Here is an 18693-nt window from a genome sequence, read left to right as displayed (position 1 = left end):
TTGGGATGATGAATCCCAAATGCAAAAATTGCACTTGCAAAGGGCCAGATTCTCAGAATCTGGCCCTTTTGCGAGCGCATTTCGCTTGATGAATCTGGCTGTAAGGCATCCACTACAGGAATCTGTGTTCCACATCTTAATCTAAGACTGTGCTATGGGACTAAACACATTATGGAAAGTGTTATACAAATAAATACAAGTTACAAAACAAGATAGCTTGGTCAACATCATAACAAAAGGCAGATGAACTTCTGATTTCACTTTTTAACAATCATTTTTTAATTAACTTTGTATAAATGTTTCATCTCACAGTTCACAAGATGTTAAATACTGCATTTCACATTAACAGTGTGCTCTACAAAAATATATCAGAGTCCATGATGTCACGTGTAGAAAGAAGGAAAAGGGGAGAGTAAGAGAGAGGAAGGACACTGAACAAGGAGGGTCGAGAAAGGAAGAAAAAGGTGAGCTGTAGAAAGGGCCAGAGTGGGAAAAGATCCAATAAGAAAACATTTGGAGAGTCATAGAAGACACGTAGACAAGAAGCGAAACGAAGGGAGAGGGAAAAAGATGAAAAGACGGGAAAGCAATTGTAGATGGGAGGAAAAGCATAAATAGAAAGGAAGTGAGAAGAGAGGGTAAGATTGTGAGATGGTAAGAAGGAAAAGACCAAGGGAGAAAAACCAGGAAAGGAGTGTGAAGAGAGGGAGAAGAAATATGAAAGAAGTAAGAGAAAGGAAGACAGGGAGGTAGAAACAAGAAGGAGGGAGTGATACAGAGGCAATGAGAGGCAGACAGAGCAAGAGAGAGAAAAGAGAGGAGATGAGAGAGGTGGGAAATAGGTAACACGAAGGGTGGGGGAAATGGTCGGAGAAGAGAGGAAGCGAGAAAAAGAATGAAGGAAACAAAGGCGAGACAGCCGTGGAGAGGCAGGGTGAGGGGTTGAAAGAACAGAGAGCAGAACTGAAGAGATGGGCTCAGCCTCCTTAGAGAAGTCTGAGATGAATTTGGCAATTTCCTCTGAACAGTGAAGGTACCACTGAAGCATTCCTCGATCCTACGAGTGACAGAGAGAGATAGGCATCAGAGTGAGCACCGAAGTGCAGAGCCCAGGGAGGAAAACACAGGGCGAGGCAGAGGCGGCCCTTGACAATGAGCACCGGGTACAGCAGGGAGTGTGCGAGACATGGAGGGAAGAGATGGCCAGGCCAGAAGAGGGGAGGAAAACCTGGCAAGAGAGAGAAGAAGAACCAGATGACAAAAAGGGAGGAAGACGGTACACGTGAGAGAAGAGGAGCCAGGCCAGAAGAGGGGAGGTAGACCACACAAGAGAGAGAAGAAGAGCTTCTTCTATATGCATGGCCTCATTTTGACCTTTGGCGTGGTCCACTTCTACCTTCGGAGCAGTGCATTTAGGGTGGGAAAAGGAAGCCCGATCACACCCATCTTGGGCCTCCAGGCAGCCCAGTGATTAATTTGAGCTGGTGGTTTCTAGTTCTCATCACTGGCACTTAATTGCCGATAACAGTACTGATGACAGCCCACCATATGGTGGTGCTATCTGTCTAATTTTGAAATGAGCACAACAACAGATGTTTAATAATTCTTTCTACATTCAAAATGACTAATACCAGCCACCCAAGTCATTCTTATAGCTATGGGTGACCTGGAATATTCCAAATTGTCCCCTTTGTAGAAGTGTCATGGTTAGTAGTCGCTATTGCCAACGCAGGCAGGGGCAATGGATGGTGCAAGCTTTTTACAAATTAAGCACTCAGCCAACATGGATGCAGCCCGCCCTGCACCCAGACTCACCTCAGTGGTGAGTAACTGGCTCAGGGAACAAGCAAGCGACTATCATAGCCAGTCTGCAGCATGTATTGTCCAGCATCGAGAGGTTAGTCTCAGCATTAGACTGGCCTATAGTGCCAGATGCGCTGATCTCACAAGTCAGTGTGTGGGCATGTTTTGGGCTGTTTGTGGGCCTGGTTTTTGGTCTGCTGGGCTGATTTTCTACTGTTGGTTTTCCTGATATTACAACAAACATTGCCTGCAGCAAGCACACATGCATGCAGTCTTTCACACTTGAAAAAACACTTAAATTGATAGTCTTTAGAAGTAAAAAAAATTGCCCTGATTTGCAAACTTTGGTAACTTTTTTAGCCATCTAATTCACTAATTGTGGCCACTTTTATTTTGGTGCCTATTTTCTGTCCCATGCTGATCCTGGCTAGTCTTCAAGATACTGCATGATGGGATGCCTGTTACAGGCAACGCGTTGGAGAAAGTTGGAACCATTACTGATCCACGCATGTGTGCCAGCATCGCAGCTTAGCCACTCCTCACTGCCTCGTTCGCTGCAAACAAACTGAAATGGCTAAAACCGCCCCCAATAAGCCAAAGATCCAAATAGTGCCTCTGACCAGCTAGGTTTTGCTTTCAGCAACCATTGATGGCAGTGGGAGATGCAGTGGGATCTCGGAATCAAGTCTAGAGGAAGTTGTAGTAAACATATGCTTCTCCCAACATGGCCATCTGCGGTCATTTGTCTTTTCTAGATAAAGGAGGAGGATGTGTAGTAATCTAGTTCTCCTTCCAACATGGCCACCAGTTGTCATTACACCTTTCTCCATGTTCCTACCTACTAAGCCTCCTAGAATGCCTGTCTACATTCTATGTTGTACTTGAATGTTCCACACTTGTCAGTTGATGGGCTGGTCCGCTGGCGAGGTGTGTTGCTCTGCTGTGACTTAATAAACCTATCCTGAAACTACTAAGAAGTCTGCTGCTTCCTACATCAACCTATTTACAACAGAAGTCTTGAGACTTCTTTTAAAAATAAGATTTTTTTTCCTTTACTAGCTGAACTTCAGCACTGGTGATGTGTCAATGGTGTGTTTGCACTTATGTGACAACTTCCATGCATGACCCTAGGAGCAGACATCAGCAGCCTTTGAAACTTTAAAACTTTATGTTTTATTCAAGATTTCACTCATTGGTGCTGCCCACCAGTAGCCACCAGCTCAAATTAAGCACAGCAGTGAAGACGAGCCTAGTGAGACTTGGGAAGGAAGACGACACAAGCCAGAGAGGACGTGTCAAGCGAGAAGAGGAGAGGAAGTAGACTCAAGGCAGAGAAAAAGAGCCAGGTGAGAAGAGGGAAGGAAGTCGGCACAATACAGAGAAGACGAGGCAGGCGAGAATAGGAGAAGAAGAAGACACAAGGCAGAGAAGAAGAATCAGGCGGGAAGAGGGAAGGAATACAGTTCCATCCAGAGAAGATGAGCTAGGCAAGAAGAGAAGAGGAAGAAAACACCAGGCAGAGAAGAGCCAGGTGAGAGGAGGGAAGGATGGCAAGACAATCCAGAGAAGATGAGCCAGGCAAGAAGAGGGAAGGAATACGGTACAATTCAGAGAAGACAAACCTGATGAAAAGAGTGGAGGAAGACAACACAACAGAGAACAAAGACGAGCCAGGAGAGAAGAGGGAAATAAGACAACACATGCCAGAGAAGAAGAGCCAGGAGAGAAGGGGGAGGGAAGGCCGTATTTTCCAGACGATACAAGCCAGGCGAGAAGAGGAGAGGAAGAAGACAAAAGGCAGAAAAGAAGAGCCAGGCGAGAAGAGGGAAGCAATTTGGTACAATCCAGAGAAGACGAACAAGGTGAGAAGAGGAGAGGAAGCGACACAAAAGAGAGGGAAGACGAGCCAGGTGAGAAGAGTGGAGGAAGACGGTACACTCCAGGGAAGATGAACCAGGCAAGAAGAGGAGAAGAAAAGACATGCCAGAGAAGAACAGCCAGGTGAGAAGAGAGAAGGAAGGCAGCACAATCCAGAGAAGACGAACCAGGTGGGAAAAGTGGAGAAAGACGACACAACAGAGAATGAAGACGAGCCAGATGAGAAGAGTGGAGGAGAGGAAGACAACAAAAGAGATTGAAGAAGAAGAGCGAGCTGACAAGAGGGGAGGAAGACAACACAAAGACAGCACAAGCTAGAGAAGAGGAGCCAGGCCAGAAGATGATACAAGAGAGAGAAAAGGAGTCATCCAAGAAGAGGAGGGGAAGATGACAAAAGAGAGAGAAGAAGAGGTTAGAGAGAGCACAATCCAGACACGGTGACCCAGGTCAGAAGATGGAGGAAGACAACACAAGAGTGAGACGAAGAGCCAGCCAAGAAGAGGGGAGGAAGAGAACACCATCCAGAGAAAATGTGACAGAGAGAAGATTGAAATACCAGAAAGAAGAGTGAGTGGGAATGTGGGGGAGAGAAAAGAAGGAAGAAAGAGGGTACAACGAGGTGGAATAAATAAAAGACAGAGGGGAAACATGGAAGAGAAGGGAAAGGTGGCATTGAGTTTGGGAAAGAAGTGGGAAGAGAGAAATGTAGGGCCCAGCCAATGAGATCTAATGAGCAGAAAGTTAAATGAGAGGGAATGTGATGAAGAGGAAAGAATTAAAAAAGAGGGTAGTCAAAGAGACTGAATAATAGAGAGGGGAAGCATGAGAGAGGAAGAAGAGGTGGGAGTGTGTGAGGTATGGAACAAGGAAAGAATTTGGGATGTCACAGAAAGAAGGGCTAGAGGTAAAGTGAGAAGAGAAAGAAAGAAAAAGGGCAGAAAAAGAGATGAATAAATAGAAAAAGAGCAAGAAGGAAATCATGAAGAGGAAGATTGAAAGGAAGAAGTTTGACAAAAAGGGAGAATGAATGGAGTGAAAAGCGACCGCCGGTTCAAAGAAAAGAATGGAAGATAGGTAACTGAATAAAGAAAAAAGTGCAAGAGGAAACGAGCAGGGAAAAAGTAGGATTAAAGAAGAGAGACAAAGATTGAATAACTAGAAAATAGAAAGCTAGGAAGAAGGAAAAAGGAAGTAGGCAAAGAGATCAAATAAAACAGAATGAAAAAGGAGGTAAGGTAGAAATATAGAGGACTGGAAAAGTTATTAAACACTGAGAAAGATGCAAAACAAGGAAGAGAGACAGAGTGAGGAAAATATAAAAGGAGGATTAGACAGTGAGAAGGGAGCAAAGTGGAGGTGAAATGTGGTACCAGCACTGGTGAAACAAAAACAGGGAGTACTCTAAGAGAGTTAATGGCTGAAGGCATGCACTGAAAACCAGCTCTTCCCCCCAAGGCGACCTGCCATCACCCACTGCCCAGGGGTCAACGAGGCCCACCACCACAGACATCATGTCCCTGCAGAGCCTCAGGCGCCATCTTCCCTGGTAGGGTAGCCTTTCTTCAACACATGAATCCAAGACAAGGTGCAACATTTCAGGAGAGGCCATAGATAACTAGCTCTCCGTAAACAGACACTTCACTCATTGACTCGGAGGCGGCATGGAGGGGCGTCCAATCCATTGAAGACAGCACTGGTGGGAAGTGGTTCATACGTTTGCTGCGTGGCGTCCATTTTAGCGTGGGAGCAGATGGACTAACAAAGTAGTCGTCCTTCCTCCCTTTCTACTATTATGGTGACTCTTGGGAAGACGCCATTTGCACGCAGGTTGAGCAAATCCCCCATTTCAGCAGCTGGTTCACCCATCACCAGGCGTTGTGCTCTCCTCGCCCTCTAAATATGAAACACAGGCTGGTTTAAGCCCTTTTCCACCACCGCTGGGCTCCAGTCTGCAGCCTCCAAGGCGGCCATCTTGTCCTCACCACGTTAAGGCTCCTGCAAACGTCCCATGTTGTAATCAGTGATTTGGGAGTTGGTAAGGTGTGGTGGGCTGCTGAGTAGTCTGTCATTGGCAAATATGGCACAAAACGTGAGGGAGGGTTCACGTTACCCCAATCACAGTTTCACCAGGGGTATCCTAGAAGAGACAACAAAAAGGAGATTGAGAAGGACAGAAATTGGAGGAGTGAGGGGAGGATGGAGGAAGATAACAGGATAAGAAAGAGGGTAGGAAAGAGGAACTATGGAGAAGAAAAAAAGACATATTGTAAAATGCAACCCTTGCTTAAATATATCAGGGCCCATAAGTCAGAAAACTAGATAAAATTTAAATGCAGCCAAGTTGAAGAAAGTTCTGGAAACCCTTCCACAGAATATGCAGTGAAACACAGATATCGCCTTACAATTTTATCAGTTAATGTACTTGTTTCTTGCCCACAAAAGGAACAAAGACATACAGTAAGTCCCACAAAAATCAGGCGTATAGGAGTCAATATTTTGACACATGCTGGTGGTGCAGAAGTTGTACACTGCAACCATTTGTTTGAATGACAGCTTGGGTTTGGGGTGTGTGGACGATTCAGTAGCCCTATAACGCCCCTCCCGTGCTCTTCAGGCAGGTGGTGTCCATTGGTTAGCAGGATGCAGGGGGCGGGGTTTAGAGGAAGAAGTGGTCAGTTAGCAGTGACCCGAGACAGAGTTCTCCGCTTCGCGGCGTGATGTTACCCGTTCTGGAGGCAAACTGTTTGCCACGGATCCTGTAAAATTTGGATTTTTTTACCTGGGAGATCAGTTAACCCTCCTGATGTTTTTACAGGACTTTATTCACTACAATAACGTTGGTGTTCTGAAAGTGTTGTTCAAGTATTTTGGCAAAGAAAGAGGATCCAAAATGGTGGTGTCAACTCTTATAATGATAGCTTCATGGTGATTGATAGTTAAAAGGAGTGACGAGGAAGCGGTTGAGGCCATTGAAGGGGCACCTAGACAAGGACTGTCGTGCACCTTTCCAGGGGTGATAGGCTCCATAGGTGTCAGTCTTTGCCTAGCCGACTGGGAGAAAAAAGGCGCTTGACGTATCTGCAGGAGCTTGTTGACGGGAAAACTGGGCCATACAGACCGCCTACCAGCAGGGTGATGTCTGGGGTGGGTCATCAGGGAGCGCAGTTTCAGGAGAGGTGGGACGGGCTTAGAGACAATGCGGGCCCCTCCATAGAGTTACCTTTAGTCCATGAGCCGGGCCAGAGCAACGGAGTGGAGGGAAGACAGGAGCAGCTTCCTAGTGCTGCACGGTACCGCTACTCCGCTGCAGTGTGAGAGCTCCAGGAAATAGAGGAGTAGGGATACAGCGCTAGCCCAGGAAACAGCTGGGTGGAGGTTATAATAGGGATGTGGCATGCACTTTAATGACTCTGGACTAGCCATGGAGTAAAAATAGTCCACAGATTTTAATAATCAAAAGGAGACATGCAGAGCAGGACACAGAGGAGACCAAGGGGAGGCCATTTAAGGCTGGGGCAAGCAGATGTGGATTCAAATGAGTGGAACATAGAGCTATCTCAACATTGAGCTTGTTCCAGCCCACCAGAGAGAGGGTATTGCTAATGGGGAGGTGACCAGGGTGTACAGGAAGCGTAGTGTGATATGAGGTATAGGGACTATGTAGACCAGGCTGGGCAGGTGCTTTTCTCTGGCACAAGAGGATTCAGGGCCACAATTACACCGGGAGATCCTAGTGAGAACTTTGAAACCCCTTTTTCACTGAGCAGTCCGGTGCTGCTATTTCTGGGACAGCGTGGGACCTGTATTTGAGTAGGAAGGAAGGTTGAGTGGGGTCTCCTTTTAGAATCACAAAGAAGTGTATAGTGATGAGTTTGGTGATCTGGCATGGGCATGGAGAGGTTCTGGGCATGAGTGTGGGAGTTTTTAGTCAGTTGTTGTGTAGCAGTAATGATCACACATTGTTGGATTATGACAAGGATAATCTGGCGGAGGGGGAAATAAGCAAAAGGGACAACTAGAGAGGGTAGGAATGGTGGAATGTCCCTTGGGTTGTGCGTCACAGGTGCCAGGTAGGTGATCAGGACGGTGGAGTTGGTGTTTTTTGGAACACAGTACGCAGTCAAAGTGACCGGCGTGCGGTGATGACGCTGCATTCAATGCTGGTATCAGGACTGCAAGCTTTTGTGCGGGCCTCCATCTTGAGGCCAGGCAAGGACATTGGATTGGAAACAATGAAAAGTGTAAGTTCGGTTGGCGTGGGTCGCAATGCTAAATTTGATGGCACGAAAGTGAGATTGGCAAAGGTCAAATATGTGAAGGACCAGGGTACGGGCATTGAGGAAGCGAGTAAGAAACAGCTGTCAAAAAATAATGTACGGCAGTAGGGGATGTGACAAGGTGGAGGGGGGGGTGGCAAGAAGACGGTAAGAAGAAAGAAAATAAAGAGGTAAAGCACAAACAAATTGCCTTATAATGGTATTACAACACCATTAGAGGCACATTTGATGGCATCTACCACAGAGCAAATATTGAACGGCAACAATATAGAAGTTTTCAAATCACTGCAGAAGGAGTTAAGGGCGAAGAAATGTTCCAAGAATGAGATATTCTATCTAGGAGGCCAAGGTTTCCAGTTGCCATAGAGAACTGGATTTCAACTTTTCTAATTTACGCCAACGTATAATGCTTGGGTTAGGTATGAAGAAGAGGTTCAGCCTTCATTGTAAGAGGGTGCTGAAGGAAAATGGAGATAGCTAGATAATGAGCTGTGGTTGCAAACGATGGCACCTTACATGCTGGATCCAATTAGATACACGGCCAGTGGGTTGCCTTTAATTTAAACGTCTTTTCAAGGGTGTCCACCCAGGGAGGGGGCGGGTGAAGCAGGAGGGGTCCAAGCTCGGCAGACAGGAGCCTGTTGGACCTGTAACAAGGGATTTGCAACCGGTAGTACTGCTGTTTCAGGTACGAGTGCTCCAGGTTAAGTGGTAAACACCTAGTTAAGGGATGCAGCATGCGGTGGTGGGCCTGCAGGAGCATAGGACAGCCAAGGGGGAACTGGCCAACCCACAGTTATAAAGGCAGAGGTAGGAGGTTATAGAGCACTTTGCAGAAAGGATTGTATGCCAGTTAAGGTGGAGAAGCTGAGTTACTGGATTTCTTTGTATGGGACATGGTGTTTCAATTGGATTTTAAGCCGGGAAATGATGGTCCCAGATTGAGAAGTTGGGTAGAGAATTTGCGATCCGTGCGGGAACATGAGGATTTGGTCTAAATTGCTACTTTGGTGGAGTAGATATAAACAGGGCAGGTGTTTATTTGGTGGATGGGTTGATATGTATGTGGATGATTTCCGCATGCCTGCCTCACAGTTGTTGGGGATGTATTGTAAGTCTTTGAGGCTTTTACAGATGCCTTCCGCCGAGTCTGGTACACATTTCTTTTTCATAGGTTTGGTAAATGAGGCTAAGGAGGGGGTGGGGGGTCTCTGGGGAGGATATACAGAGGTTTGGGAGGTGGAGGCCTTGGTGTGTCTGTTACAAATGGAACATTAGACTCATGTGGTGGTTGGATTAGCTTGGTTGTGCTTTAATTGTTTTTTTGTTGCTGTTTGTCTTGAAGGTTACATAGCTGGGCTGAGGAGAGAGTACATTGTTACATAGATCAAATTCGATGTTATGCAAAGAAATTTAGGAATTATGCTGCCCATTTATTGGTGGGTGGTACCGTTTTCTATTCATTGCAGCAGCTGAGTGCCCTGGCAGTTTTGTTAGGAAATATCTTATAGGGTGAGTTGGGGGCGGGGGGCAGAAAACACGTTTAAAGAGTGTTTCTGGTGGTTGTTTTTGAGAGCATTGGTTGGTTATGCTGACACTCAGGCTGATCACCACGGAGGGCGAGGGTGGAGAGAGGAATTGAAAGTTAAATTTGTAATAGCAAAGTTTGAGTATAGGTTGGTGTGTTACTTACTGGGTGATAAGAGTTGGACATTGTACAGGGGAATGTTTAAGGGTGTGTTTAGAGGGGGGGCGGTCGTGGGGGTGGATGGCCAGGTTTTGTTGAGTATTTGGAAAGACCGGGATTTTGTAGTCCATATTACAAGTGCCAAAGGAATGTTAATCTGATTTACGCACCTTTCTCATTAAAGCGGCCTTTTTCACACATTATGGAGTCTTGAGTGGTTTCTGGCTGTCCTGTCACACCCTATAAAGGTGCTGCAGTATGGACCACAGTGCTACGCCAACCAGCAAAGCTAGAACTGGAATTATTTTCCGATACTAGGAAATACGGCTTTCTATGAGCTGCTGTGTAGAGCTAATGTCGCCGGGCATCTTTAGGTCTTAAACCACATTTTGAGCATCATAGTGGTGGACAAGTGTTTTCAAACTTAAAGCTGCTACCTCCATCTACCTAGAAGGATAGTAATAAGGGATGGAAAGGAATTTGAAGGGTATAGGCTGTCCCCTACAACACCTGCCCTCACTGTCATTATTAATATAGGTTACAACACACAACCTTTACTCTGCTAGTAGGTTGGGTCATACATAACATAACGTGTATTTGTAAAGCGTACCTACACCCAAGGTTATCTTGGCGCTGAATAACACATGTTTATTGCTACACAACTCAATGGTACTCATTGTATCGACCACAGAAGGATGAAATATTGAGTGGGCATTTGAACCTGTGACCATGAGGTTGGACACAGGCCCACACAGTGGACGCATAAGTCCACTAAGTCACCAGACCCAGCATAGGCCCGATGTCGAAAAGTGTGAACCTTAACTAGAATTTCATAACAGTATGTGATAATTATCATGAAAAACAAATTAGGCCCTCACTATGAGTGTCCTTTTAAATCCGATGGGGTTGGAGCGACCAGCCCCATCGGTATTATGAGACCTATGAAGCAGCCAAAATCTCTTTGTGAATGTCTGATGAAGATTATGAAATAACAGAGGGATCAGACCTGGAATCACAGACTCCTTGGATAATTCCTCCTTTCTTAGTGGACACTCAGGGCCCAATTTATAATGTGTCTGATATTTCTACCTTCAGAGTTACGGGTGTCGGCAGCTGTAGGGTTGGGGAATAGCAGTCAATTTTCCAGGCTGCTGGTAATGATGGACCTAGTAGATATGATGCCAAAATTAGGCGTAACTGTAACCTAACACCTTAACACTATACTCTCAAAATGAAGCATTAACTCTAAGCCAGCGCCCTAAACTTTAGTCTAATTGTAGCCCAAATAACTATACCAACCATAGCTCAAAACCCTTCACACGCGCCATGTTAAGCCAAAATCCTCTCTCAGAAGTTAACATTTGTAGGCACTTGGGTGCAGTTCTGTCACTTTATCAGAACCTTACAAGAAGGATTTACAGAAGCATGATGGATACTGTTAAAATTTATTTATTTGATATTTAACACAATTTTAACAAAAAGATTTTAATTCAATTGCATCTTTTTCAATAAGATATGGGCATGCTATGTTTACAGCGGAAAATAAACAAGCATTGGCAAAACTGAGGCGCTGGCTTGCACTGCGTGAAGACCTCTACAGCGAGTTGCCAGGGGAGAGCAGCCTTCAGTGGGAGGAGCGGCTATTTGGGCTGCGACCCTCCGATGTGAAACCCCTGCGAGGAATGGAAACACCTCTTCAGCTACTGATAGACCTGGGTTGGCTGTGTTTGAAATAAGGAATTAGTTTGCCACATCACCAACGCCATAATATAAAGCCAGTGGCACAGTGTACCAGTCTGCTAAATGATGTGCCCTTGTTTTGATCACATGAACTCTAACAACTGCTAAAGCAATCTGGAGCCAGATGCTAAAAAGTGATTAGAAAACTCACAAACTCAATTACGAGAGGAAATCCCAGAGAAACCAGAACTAATCTGTAGAAAGACCTCAAAGAAAATGGTCAAGCGCTTACCAGGCACTACACAACGAAAGACTGGCGTACACCAACAAATTAGTGAATTACCACCAAACGACCAGGGAACTCCATCCTGGATCTCTTACCTATGAGCTACCCAATGCAACCTCCAGGCAAACAGTGGAGGCCGCTCCTTCTCCCACCTGGCAGCTAAGACCTGGAACTCACTCCTTCTGCACCTCAGAGCCTCACCACCATCGCTCCAGCAGTTCAGCAAGGACCTCAAGACCCAGATTTTCAACCAATAGAAACAGGCAGCATTATGCCGCAGCATGATCCCACAGCGCCTTGAGACCCTCACGGGTGAAGCAGCCGTGCTCTACAAATCCTGATTGATTGAATGAATAGGGCTTACCGGTTGAGTTGGAACACAGGGTTCCTTGAGGCATTCTCCACCTTGACTTTGCCCTCCTGGATGGCCAGGGCTTCCAGCTCTGGTGCAAATTTGAGGGAGTCACTGTAGCTGAAGACAGAAAGGGCCCCGGGGGACAGGTCGGTGAGTGGCTGCTGGCTGTCCTCCGGCTGCAGGGGGTTCTGCTGGGCAGTGTGGTTTCGGCGCTTCTGGTTCCGATCCCAACTGGGGGAACGAAAAAACATCAGTTAGACATTTAGGCCCACATGCATCAAGCATTTTTGTATTCGCAAACGGTGCGATTCCTTAAAATCGGCCGTTTGCGAATGCAAAAGTGCTTTTTGGGATGCATGAAGCAATTTTAGAATTCGTAACATGTGTGCGAATTCTAAAATTGTGGGTGCTTTTAAGAAGTCGCAGATGTGCGATTTCTTAAAAGCAATGCATCATTTTTTTAAAAAGTGAAAATTCGCAAATAGGGTGCCAAATTTACCGAGTGGTTGAACCACTCGGTAAATTTGGAAAAAGTGTGTAAAATGTGTAAAATGTTTTTTTTTCAACATTCATGTTACGGACACACATGTCCTTAGGACATGTGTGTGTGCAACATGATGCGAAAAATACATTTCAGGGGTGCATGGGGGGGTCCTTTGGACCCCCCCCTGCACCCATGAAATTTTCTAAGTGCCACTCGCAATTTCCATTGACTCCTATGGGCCTTTTGGCCCATAGGAATCAATGGGAATTGCGAAAATTAAGTTAAGAAATCGGTATTTCTTTGGGATTCGGTAAAAATTGCGATTTTTACCAAATCCCAAAAGAATACCGAAAATATTGATGCATATCATTTTGCATTTCTTAATTTGCGATTCCTTATTTTTCGCAAATTAAGAAATGCAAAAAGACACAATGATGCATGTGGGCCTTAGAGCCACCACTACAAGGGCCATATGTATCAAGCCGTTTTCGAATCGCAAAGGCCGCAATTCGCAGAATTTCGGCCTTTGCGACTCCCAAACGGCGGTTTTGCATGTTTTGGAATGTATGAAACATTCCCAAAATAAGGAATTGCAAACTTGTGCGATTCCTTATTTTTCCATAGCATTTAGGGAATCGCAAATTTGCGATTCCTTAAATGCTATGTATGTAGCAATTTTGGCTTGCGAATTTTGTTTAAGAATTCGCAAATTACCACCAACTTTTAGTTGATGGTAACTTGCGAATTCTTCCAGAAATGCACACTTTGGCATTTTTAAAGGTGGCATGTGATGCACACACATGCCCATAGGGCATGTATGTGCGCCATATGCACACACATGTTCTTTTCAGGGGTGCAGCAGGGTGTCTTTGAGACACCCCTGCACCCTTGCAATAATTCTCAAATTGCGATTAGCAAATTGCGAATTCGCAATTTGAGAATTATTTTGCATTCATTCCTATGGGCCTCCTGGCCCATAGGAATGCATTGGAAATTATTCCTTAATTGCGAATTCGCAAAATGCGAATTCGCAAATAAGGAAGCTTAAAGAATCGCAAATAAAAAGCGATTTTGTTTCATACATACCATTTTGCAATTCCTAAATAGCAATTGCTTAAAATTCGCTATTTAGGAAATGCAAAATAGTTTGATGATACATATGGCCCCAAGTCTCCTCTCTCTGAACATACGACGGCGCGTGCAGCAAAGCGCAAACCCAGTATTCTAATAGTCGAAAGGAGCGAAGGCCCATTCGAGATGACCAGCCGTGGTCATTGAGGGCCAGTGCCATGCAAGAAGTTTATGATCTCTTCCCGGGAACAATTAGCTGAAGATTAATCAAAATCCCAATAATTCACAAAGTCCTTGCTTAGCCAATAATCCTGGTGCGATTGTGATCTCCAAAGTCCAAAGTGGAACATGCATTGAACCAGCCCCGGTGAGACAGAGTAATGCACCGCGCTTGACTTAACAAATCATGCTTAGGGCGCGTGCCTCGCGTCACACGAACATGGATTCCCACTGCTGGACACAGCAGACTCACCAGAACTTGATGATGATCCCAGTGGCCACGAGGACAATGATGACAGAGATGGAGATGGTGACATAAAGCTGGGGATCAATGCCTGCAGAGAGAGAAGAGAGAGAGAAGAGAATGAGGAGGCTGAACATGTACACTACAGCACCAACACACAGGCACACCAGCAGACTGGCACACCTGCACAACAACACACCAGCACAACAAAACACCAGCCCACTAGCACATCAGCACAACAACACACTAGCACAACAACACACCAACACCCAGGCACACCAGCAGACTGGCACACCTGCACAACAACACACTAGCACAACAACACACCAACACCCAGGCACACCAGCAGACTGGCACACCTGCACAACAACACACCAGCACACCAGCAGACTGACACACAAGTGCAACAACACACCAGCACAACAACACACCAGCAGACTGGCACACCTGCACAACAACACACCAGCACCCAGGCACACCAGCAGACTGGCACACCTGTACAACTACACACCAGCACCCAGGCACACCAGCAGACTGGCACACCTGTACAACAACACACCAACACCCAGGCACACCAGCAGACTGGCACACCTGTACAACAACACACCAGCAGACTGACACACAAGCGCAACAACACACCCGCACAACAACACACCAACACCCAGGCACACCAGCAGACTGGCACACCTGTACAACAACACACCAGCAGACTGGCCCACAAGCACAACAACACACCAGCACAACAACACACCAACACCCAGGCACACCAGCAGACTGGCACACCTGCACAACAACACACTAGCACAACAACACACCAACACCCAGGCACACCAGCAGACTGGCACACCTGCACAACAACACACCAGCACACCAGCAGACTGACACACAAGTGCAACAACACACCAGCACAACAACACACCAGCACACCAGCAGACTGGCACACCTGCACAACAACACACCAGCACCCAGGCACACCAGCAGACTGGCACACCTGTACAACTACACACCAGCACCCAGGCACACCAGCAGACTGGCACACCTGTACAACAACACACCAACACCCAGGCACACCAGCAGACTGGCACACCTGTACAACAACACACCAGCAGACTGACACACAAGCGCAACAACACACCCGCACAACAACACACCAACACCCAGGCACACCAGCAGACTGGCACACCTGTACAACAACACACCAGCAGACTGGCACACAAGCACAACAACACACCAGCACAACAACACACCAACACCCAGGCACACCAGCAGACTGGCACACCTGTACAACAACACACCAGCAGACTGGCACACAAGCACAACAACACACCAGCACAACAACACACCAACACCCAGGCACACCAGCAGACTGGCACACCTGTACAACAACACACCAGCAGACTGACACACAAGCGCAACAACACACCAGCACAACAACACACCAACACCCAGGTACACCAGCAGACTGGCACACCTGTACAACAACACACCAGCAGACTGGCACACAAGCACAACAACACACCAGCACAACAACACACCAACACCCAGGCACACCAGCAGACTGGCACACCTGTACAACAACACACCAGCAGACTGGCACACAAGCACAACAACACACCAGCACAACAACACACCAACACCCAGGCACACCAGCAGACTGGCACACCTGTACAACAACACACCAGCAGACTGACACACAAGTGCAACAACACACCCGCACAACAACACACCAACATCCAGGCACACCAGCAGACTGGCACACCTGTACAACAACACACCAGCACAAAATAACACCAACACCCAGGCACACCAGCAGACTGACACACAAGCGCAACAACACACCAGCACAAAAACACACCAACACCCAGGCACACCAGCAGACTGGCACACCTGTATAACAACACACCAGCAGACTGACACACAAGCGCAACAACACACCCGCACAACAACACACCAACACCCAGGCACACCAGCAGACTAGCACACCTGTACAACAACACACCAGCAGACTGGCACACAAGCACAACAACACACCAGCACAACAACACACCAACACCCAGGCACACCAGCAGACTGGCACACCTGTACAACAACACACCAGCAGACTGACACACAAGCGCAACAACACACCCGCTCAACAACACACCAACATCCAGGCACACCAGCAGACTGGCACACCTGCACAACAACACACCAGCACAAAATCACACCAACACCCAGGCACACCAGCAGACTGACACACAAGCGCAACAACACACCAGCACAAAAACACACCAGCACACCAGCAGAATGGCACACAAGCGCAACTAAACACCAGCACACTAGCACATCAGCACAACAACACACCAGCACAGCAACACATCAGCACACCGGCATCTCAGTAGACTGATACACCAATATGCCAACACACAGGCATATTGGCGCACCAGCACACACAATAGAACAGCACACTGGCATACCAACACACCATCAGACCAACACAACAGAACATTAATACACCAGTACACTAGCATACCAACACACCAGCCCAGCAATACACCAATACACTGGCATACCAACACATTAGCACACAGGCACACTGGCACACCAGCACAACAACATCAGCACACCGGCACCTCTGTAGACTGATACACCAATATGCTAACACTCAAGCATATTGGTGCACCAGCACACAAAATACACTAGCACACTGGCACACCAACACACCAGCACAACTACACACCAGCACGCTGGCATGCCAACACACCAGCACAACAATACACCAGTACACTGGCATACCAACACATCAGCACATCAGTAAACCAGCACCTCTGCAGACTGATACACCAACATGCCAACACACAGGCAGACTGGCACACCATCACAACAACACACCTGCGCAACAACACAGCAGTATTACGGCACACCTGCACACCAATACAACAGTACACCAATAAGAATATATTTCTACCCAAGGGAACGTTTTCAGTAACGTAAAAATAATGAAAGTTTGAGAAAAAACAACAAGTTACTAAACCTTTGCCTTGCAGTTTGCATACAGCTTTTTGATGCTGGTTCATTGCTCACTGTACTACATAACAAGAAAGTCTCTGTGACAAAAGCAGTAAACCACTCAGCTCACAAAATATAATAATAATTGCTGATCTGCATGCTGCACCTTGTGCTTAACAGCAGGCACATTAACCCTCTTTGCTCTTTATAATGAGGGAACACTGTGATTGTACAAAACACCGGTCTCAGCAGCAAGTGTGTTAATCTGTAGAGGTAACTTGCCTATAACATTATCTTATCCCCTAACAGTTGCTAGGCACACAAAGGTCTCTTCCGACTGCTCTTGTCTTGCCTGACCTGTTTGCTCTGTCCTCTCCCCCAGCAGGGTGGGACACAGGCAGCTATAGTGGAGACTAAGGGCCATATGTATCATTGAAATTCGCATTCGCAAAGGTTGAAATTCGCAGAATTTCGGCCTTTGCAAATGCAAATTCGCAAAATTATATGTATTAAGGGAATCCCGATGCAAAATAAGGAATTGCAAAATTTGCGATTCCTTATTTTGCGATTGCATTTAAGGAATCGCAAAGTTTGCGATTCCTTAAATGCAATGTAATAAGGCAAAAAAATTAGCTAAATGGCCTTAAGGAATCGCAAATTACCACCAACTTCTAGTTGGCGGTAAGTTGCGTAAGTTGGTAAGTTGCGAATTCCTTGAAAAATGCACATTTTTGCATTTTTCAAAGTGCCATGTGACGCACATACATGCCCTTAGCGCATGGATGTGCACCACATGTGCACCTATGCTTATTTCAGGGGTGCAACACGGTGTCCTTTGGACACCCCTGCACCCTTGAAATTATTCTCAATTTGCGATTAGCAAATTGCGAATCGCAAATTGAGAGAAAATTCCTATTCCTTCCTATGGGCCTCCTGGCCCATAGAAATGAATGGGAAAGTATTCCTTAATTGCGAATTCGCAATTTGCAAATTCACAATTAAGGAATATCAAGAAATCGCAAAAAAATTGCATTTTTCTTGATAATACCATTTTGCAATTCTGAAATAGCGATTTCTTAAAAATCGCTATTACGGAATCGCAAAATGGTTCCTTGATACATATGGCCCTAAGGGCCTCAATTACGAGGCTCCTAGCGGCAATTTCGCCCCGCTGCAGCATCACATTTTTTACTCTCCGGTAGCGCAATGTGCAGCACTTTGCATGGCTTTTCATGGCCGCATAAATCTATGTCCCTTTCACGCAGAACACTGCGTGAAAGGAGCGTACCATGGGTGTTGCTGTGGGTGTTCCCAAGCAACACGCATGGAATCTGAAGCATTCCCAGATTTACAATTCCTCATAAATCTGGGAATGCTTTAGAGTCTAACGCCACCCCAGGAGTGGCGTTAGGGAGGCACAATGAGATGAGGGCAAATATTTTTATTGCAGAACACATAGAAAGAGGAAAACACCTCTTGTGATTGTTTTTGTGCAGGAAGGTGTCCCCTGCATTGTAGGGGTGATTGTTTTTGTGCAGGAAGGTGTCCCCTGCATTGTAGGGGTGATTGTTTTTGTGCAGGAAGGAGTCCCCTGCATTGTAGGGGCGATTGTTTTTGCGCAGGAAGGCGTCCCCTGCATTGTAGGGGTGATTGTTTTTGTGCAGGAAGGTGTCCCCTGCATTGTAGGGGTGATTGTTTTTGTGCAGGAAGGTGTCCCCTGC

The 18693-nt window shown here is 46.4% G+C and overlaps 1 protein-coding gene across 1 annotated transcript in view; it reads right to left on the bottom strand.

The window, feature by feature from the left end:
• Positions 1-5064: 5064 nt before the first annotated feature.
• Positions 5065-18693, bottom strand: part of PIANP (PILR alpha associated neural protein) — a 39828-nt gene continuing 26199 nt past the window's right edge. The window contains exons 3-5 of the mRNA XM_078652946.1: positions 13994-14075; positions 11976-12197; positions 5065-5818 (exon numbers count right to left, since the gene is read on the bottom strand). Of these exons, the coding sequence (XP_078509072.1) occupies positions 5797-5818; positions 11976-12197; positions 13994-14075 (326 nt within the window). The 3' untranslated portion in view covers positions 5065-5796. The remainder of the gene's footprint in view (positions 5819-11975; positions 12198-13993; positions 14076-18693) is intronic.

Source organism: Lissotriton helveticus, chromosome 7 (assembly GCF_964261635.1).
Source record: "Lissotriton helveticus chromosome 7, aLisHel1.1, whole genome shotgun sequence".
Lineage (NCBI taxonomy): Eukaryota > Metazoa > Chordata > Amphibia > Caudata > Salamandridae > Lissotriton > Lissotriton helveticus.
This window is presented reverse-complemented; position numbering and strand designations above follow the sequence as displayed.